The sequence below is a fragment of the Acyrthosiphon pisum genome, chromosome A3, assembly GCF_005508785.2.
Source record: "Acyrthosiphon pisum isolate AL4f chromosome A3, pea_aphid_22Mar2018_4r6ur, whole genome shotgun sequence".
In the NCBI taxonomy this organism is placed as follows: Eukaryota; Metazoa; Arthropoda; class Insecta; order Hemiptera; family Aphididae; genus Acyrthosiphon; species Acyrthosiphon pisum.
In genome coordinates, this window is record NC_042496.1 from 33,566,918 (window position 1) to 33,573,651 (window position 6,734).

Genomic DNA, 6,734 nt, shown 5'->3' on the forward strand with positions numbered 1-6,734 from the left:
TGCTCGACAAAGCGCATTTCTTTCGATATAATACAGATGTATTGCCATTTAAAGCGTCACACGATGTCTCACGTTCGTAAGCGGAACAACAATAAGGGATCTGGTCTTATTAATTCCGTTATAAATAATTTACCCGTGGAATTACATTTACCTGGTTATAGGTAAGTAAATGCATAATAATATTATTAATAATTTTCTAAATGTTTGTATGTTTTCAGATTTGCAGGCCCTGGAACTAAATTAAAAAAAAGATTAGCACGTGGAGATCGTGGTATAAACAGTCTTGACGAGTTGGCTAGAGCTCATGATATTGCGTACGATGAAAGTAATTCGCTAACTGATAGACACAGAGCTGACGAGATATTAGAAAATCAGGCTTGGGAAGTGTTTAAATCTAAAAACACAGGTATTAAGGAAAAAGCTGCCGCTTGGTTGGTGACTACAGCTATGAAGGCTAAGCGTAAGATTGGAGCTGGTTGCGGATTCAAAAAAATGGTATTGACAGCAATAAATGCAATCAAAAATAAAATCAACAAAAATAATATAACAAAATTAGCAAGAACATGTCTGTCAGCTGCGAAAAAATCTAAAAATAAGAAAAATACGACAACCCCCAGAATTATACCAATACCTAAAAAGGGTGGTGTTTTACCTTTAATACCTATTTTTGCTGGTTTATCAGCTTTAGGTGCGCTTACTGGCGGTGTTAGTAATATAGTAAAAGTCGTGAACGAATTAAATTCTGGTAAAAAAACTCCTATTCATTTAGGTAAAGGTTTATATCTAACACCTCACAAGGAGAATTCTTATACAATTGTACAAGGTAAAGGTTTACACCTGGTACCGTACAAAGGTGGATCGGTTAAGAAATCTAGAAATACTACAAAAAACTAATTTCCACGTTACCCGATAGAGCGTTATACGATTATGAGATTATAAAATACGCTGAAATGTTAAAAATACCTCATTTCATAGGGGTATTTCCTAGAGACAAGTTGCCCTTAAGACCGAAGAATCGAGAGTCAGCTGTAATTAATTTAGACAACGAAATCGGAACAGGTACTCATTGGGTAGCGTATAAGAAAGTCGGAAAACAAGTTAAATATTATGATAGTTTCGGAAATTTAACACCACCGCTAGAATTACAGAAATACTTCCACGGTTGTAATATAGAATATAATTACGAGAGGTATCAGAAATATAATACAACAAACTGCGGACACCTTTGCTTGGAATTTTTATTATGTACACTATAACGTTGACCGGCAACTCGAGCGAATTGTCATGCGACTTTTTCCCACCGTTAGAAGTCAGTAAAAATGCAAAAATCTGTCTGTTAGGTTTTCAAACGAATAATTCTATTCCTAATGTAAACGAAAAGTGTAATAAAATTAGCTTCATATACAATAATGATGTTAATGATAGCTACACAATACCTACTGGCTCTTATGAATTGAGTGAAATTGCCGCGACAATAAAACATCTGTTACGTAATACTGATACAATATTCGAGTTGAAGGCGGATAATAATACTTTGAAATGTATAATATTTTGTAGTGAAGCTGTAGATTTCACAATGCCTAATCATATTGGCAAGTTGTTAGGATTCGAAAATCGTAAATACCTATGCTGCGAATGTTAATCACGAATCAGATACGTTGGTCAATATTACCCAAACAAACTGTATATATATCGAATCAAATCTAATTATGGGATCATTCAACAACGGTAAGCAGTGCCATACAATACATGCATTTTATCCTAATGTACCTCCAGGTTATAAAATAATAGAAATACCGTCACAATTGGTATTTTACCCTCTCAATTCTACATTTATAACGCATGCCAGTTTAGTTTTTAAAAATCAAAACAACGAATTGATCGATCTACGAGGTGAGCCAGTATCAATACGTTTGTTAATTCAAGACTTGTGATAAAGAAATGGGGCTACAATTTTATAATATAAATAGAGCTGCATATTTAAAACCAGTTAGTCGTATTAAAAACACTAACAAGACAACATCTTCAAAGAAAAAAATATATTCAAAACGAGAAAAAGTTGCGCGTAGTCTAACGGCTGCCAATTTAGCTTTTCTACAATCGCTGAACGCTATTTAATATGGACGATATGTACTTAGACGTCACGGCTGGATACGTCGACGACTGCAGATTAACTCAAATTGATTATCATTCATTTTTACCTTATTCGACATCCGCTCTTTCTAACAATGACGAGGTGCGTATTGCTTTACATAACACAGAGTCTTATACTTTACCATGTGAGAGTTATATTTTCATCGAGGGAACAATAACCAAACCTGCAGAAATAACTGATGAAATTAGATTTATAAACAACGGGCTATCATTTCTTTTCTCTGAAATGAAATATGAGATAAACGGTACTCAAATTCAAAAACTTATTAATCCTGGTATATCCACTACAATAAAAGGATATTGCTCATATAATAAAACGAATATCACATCACGTCAAAATGCTGCTTGGGATAGTGATATTAAAAATGTTAATAAAGATTTTATTGATGGCAATATGTTTAGTGGCTGTATTAATCTTAAAGATCTGTTTGGTTTTTGTGAAGATTATAAACGTATTTTAATAAACTGCAACCAACAACTTATATTAAATAGAGCCTCAATGGATATAAACGCTATTAAGCAGTTTAAAAATAATGATGTTGTCGCAGAAGCTCCTAAACTAAAAGACGTTAAAATAAATATAACAAAAATATTGTGGAGAATGCCTATAATTAAAGTCAGTGATAGAGAAAAAATTCGCCTATTGAAAGTAATAAACAATCAAAAACCTCTAACATGTGCGTTTAGATCGTGGGAATTGTGTGAATATCCATTTTTACCTCAAAACACATCACATTCATGGAAAGTAAAAACATCCAACAAGTTAGAAAAGCCTCGGTATGCTATAATAGGATTTCAAACTGACAGGAAAAATAGCTCAAGTAAAGCAATGGCATATTTTGACCATTGTAAAATTAAAAACTTGAAGGTCTATTTAAATGCCGAAGTATTTCCCTATGAAGATTTTCAAAGCGACTTTACCAAGAACAAGGTGGCTACTTTATATCGTGCATATGCTGAGTTCCAAAAATCTTACTATGGACATGACGATGTAACACCTCTATTGACCCGATCAGATTTCAAAAATCTTTCTCCAATCATTGTTGTTGATATGAGCAAGCAGAATGATAATGTAAAAATGTCAACAGTCGACTTACGTATTGAAATTGAAACCGATGAAGCGTTCCCGGCTAATACTTCTGCATACTGCTTAATAATACATGACCAAATTATAACTTATAATCCATTTAATGGAGAAGTAAGAACTTTGTAAATATATTTTAATGTAAACCTTAATGTAAACCTTAATATTATTTTAATAAATAAAAATATATATATATTTTTTTTAATATCATGTTTTTTTTTTTATTTTTACTTTACATAAGTCATTATTATTATTTCGTACAAATATTAAAATAGTCGACGTTTCACCTTACGTAATGGTGCAGCAGGGTGTTCAGCGTAAGTTGGGTGACATGGTGTTGATGTACTAATTGGATTGAAGAAATCCGAACAGTCATTTACATCGAACGGCTGTGGACTTGTGGGTGATTGTGGAAGTCGACGCTTCACTTTACGTAATGGTGCTGCAGTGGGGTGATTGACGTAAGTTGAGGGTGGTGAACTAATTTGATTGAAGAAATTGAACCCGTCTCTTATGTTGAACAAACGTGGGCTTGAGGGTGATTGTGGACCATCAATATGATCTAGCGGCTGGAAAATTAATTAAATATTAAATAAATAATTTTTTAACTAAAAAAAAAAAAAATATTTATTACCTTAGCTAGAATATTATCCTCCGGCTTATCAAATGCGTCACGTATTATAGATGAATCATCCTGTAAGCTTGGGATAATGGTTTTTGGTGAAAAGCTGGGTGACAGTATTTTTGAATCAACATTACATGACTAAAATAAAAAAAATATTTTCAATAAATATTTCTGTAAATATATAATATATTTTTGAATTACCTCTTGTGATTTTTGTCCCTTCCTATTTTCCCAAGTTTCAGCCAACTGTGTAGCAGCATATATTTGAATTTGTCTCGAAAGATTTGGAATAGATTGCACGACCCTATCAGCCCGATCGAGTTGCATGTTCTTAATGTACATTTTCATCTCTTCAATACTTTTTGGTGGTGATTTCTCTCGAGAACATTTCTCTTCTAAGTACGCACAAAACTCATCAATTTGTTTTAAAATTAATGGGGCGATAAATATATCTTTTCGAGCGATGGTTTCAAAAATAGAAGATTCTAAATATTGCAGTTGAAGAAGATCTGAACGATTTAGAAGAACTCTGCATCCTTCTCTATTTTTTGATTCTACCACTAATACATTTTCGTTGCAATACACCATACTAGATAGTTTAAATAAATCGGTTTCGAAAAATGTGACTCGTCTGTACTTTTGTGGTTGATCCAATATAAAAGATAGGATATGACCCATAAAATCAAATATCTGTTTTAACAAGTCCGGTGTAATTTGAACATAACGCGATGGAGTTATTATAAGTAAAACGACTTTGAAACTGTATGTCGGGTCAATACCAATTTGAATAAACTTACGACTATCAAAGTTTAGTGTGAAATTGCTTGCTTCAATAAGTTCGGCTGGTGGTGACGGCGGTACATAAGTGAAGGTCTTCTTGTATACAGCTAAGTTATCCATGATTGAACCGGCCATGTTAATAAACGTACTTGTTATAAAATAGCGAAGCACTGACAATTTACAAAAATAACTTAACGAACGAGAAAAAACACCAAGTATGACGATGACTGAAGTATGGTATAAGGTCGAACACAGACTGACTACTCGATGACTCGTGTGAAGCCAAGAGACCATCTAGATTTGATACACAGCTAGGTGGGGGTAGATTTTTAACATGCATTTTATCATTGGTAGGGATACGACACATCCCCTATGGGTCGGCTAAATTAATATGACAAAGGATGAGAAATTGAATAAAACACCTGCCACATACTGCCCAGTATTAAATCTCATTATATATTAGGCGGCACATTAAAAATAGTTATATGATAAAATATGAGAAATTGAATAAAACACCTGCCACATACTGCCAAGTATTAAATCTCATTATATTAGGCGGCACATTACAATAGTTATATGATAAAATATAAGAAATTGATAAAACACCTGCCGCATACTGCCCAGTATTAAATCTCATTATATTAGGCGGCACATTACAATAGTTATATGAATAACATACTGACCAGTATTAAATCTCATTATATTAGGCGGCACATTACAATAGTTATATGATAAAATATAAGAAATTGATAAAACACCTGCCGCATACTGCCCAGTATTAAATCTCATTATATTAGGCGGCACATTACAATAGTTATATGAATAACATACTGACCAGTATTAAATCTCATTATATCGGACGGCACATTAACAATAGTTTATGATAAAATATGAGAAATTGAATAAAACACCTGCCACATACTGCCAAGTATTAAATCTCATTATATTAGGCGGCGTATTAACAATAGTTATATGAATAACATCACCTGCCACATACTGACCAGTATTAAATCTCATTATATTAGGCGGCACATTAACAATAGTTATATGATAAAATATGAGAAATTGAATAAAACACCTGCCTTATGGGGACGGATATATATCGGTCAATACAAACTGATCAATACTTAATCGAATAAATATATCCGATCACTGGTTTAGCGGCGAAAACTTAACGGTCGTGATAACGTTTAACACATTTGATTATTACAAGACTGATAAGACTTGTGATACGCATAAAATATGCTTGCTACGTAGCTGACATGCGCGTGCGTAAATAAAAAACATCGGACAAGTGCACCGACGTGTGCATGCGCGTGTGTAAATAAAAACATCTGATACGTAGCTGACAGGTGAACTGACGTGTGCATGCGCGTGTGTAAATAAAAACATCGGATACGTAGCCGACAGGTGAACCGGCGTGTGCATGCGCGTGTGTAAAAATAGCGGATACAAAAACGACGGGGACGAGGACGAGGACGAGGACGAGGACGAGGTCCCAGGATCGGCAAATATATACTACTCATATGTTTGTTTACAATTATATAATTTAGATACATTACTATTTTCAAGAATATGTAGTACAATCCACATATTTCTTGTTACATATGTCAATTATTATTACCAAAGATACAAAGTATAATCCACAATATATTATAATTATTATAATCATAATAAGTATACATTACAATCAGTTAGTATTTTAACAATATTTCTCTTTAGTTTTACAATAATAATCTTATCTTAGTGTTAATATTCCAATATAATATAAATTCCTTAATCTATTACAATATATTTCATTTTTGTAATACATATATATATCATTAAGTCTTTTCCCAACACCATTATGTAATATTAATTTACTTATAGTCCTATATGTATTATTCCATTAAGATATTTTTCTTATATTTGTTATCCCTTACTATTACTTTATAAATAAAAATTTAACCCTAAATTTTACCTTTTTTTTTTTTTTTTCATTTTTTTTTTCATTTCCTATATTTATTTGTATTATAAATTATATTTCTATTCACTATACTATTTAATTATCGTGTGCTTTTATCTTATTATTGCAGGTCCAGACCAGAAGTA

At 32.5% G+C, this 6,734-nt stretch overlaps 2 protein-coding genes across 2 annotated transcripts; one reads left to right on the forward strand and one right to left on the reverse strand.

Moving 5' to 3' along the window:
• The first annotated feature begins 2,119 nt into the window (after nucleotides 1-2,119).
• On the forward strand, nucleotides 2,120-3,367 carry LOC103307702. The gene has a single exon (XM_008179931.1). It carries the CDS (start codon nucleotides 2,120-2,122, stop codon nucleotides 3,365-3,367), a length of 1,248 nt encoding a protein of 415 aa, XP_008178153.1.
• A 91-nt stretch (nucleotides 3,368-3,458) lies between these two features.
• On the reverse strand, nucleotides 3,459-5,886 carry LOC107882302. The gene is made up of 3 exons (XM_016800476.2): nucleotides 4,065-5,886; nucleotides 3,873-4,001; nucleotides 3,459-3,807 (listed from the first exon to the last, which is right to left on the reverse strand). The coding sequence occupies exons 1-3, from the start codon at nucleotides 4,935-4,937 to the stop codon at nucleotides 3,505-3,507; spliced, it is 1,305 nt and encodes a 434-aa protein (XP_016655965.2). The 5' UTR covers nucleotides 4,938-5,886; the 3' UTR covers nucleotides 3,459-3,504.
• Nucleotides 5,887-6,734: the final 848 nt, after the last annotated feature.

Excerpts from the sequence above, each read along its gene's own strand:
- LOC107882302 (XM_016800476.2), bottom strand. The coding sequence starts at position 4,937 with ATGGTCTCTTGGCTTCACACGAGTCATCGAGTAGTCAGTCTGTGTTCG. Across the intron at positions 4,002-4,064 it reads AGGGACAAAAATCACAAGAG|TCATGTAATGTTGATTCAAA; the intron begins GTAATTCAAAAA and ends TTTTTATTTTAG. Across the intron at positions 3,808-3,872 it reads AGGATAATATTCTAGCTAAG|CCGCTAGATCATATTGATGG; the intron begins GTAATAAATATT and ends TTAATTTTCCAG.
- LOC103307702 (XM_008179931.1), top strand. The coding sequence starts at position 2,120 with ATGGACGATATGTACTTAGACGTCACGGCTGGATACGTCGACGACTGC.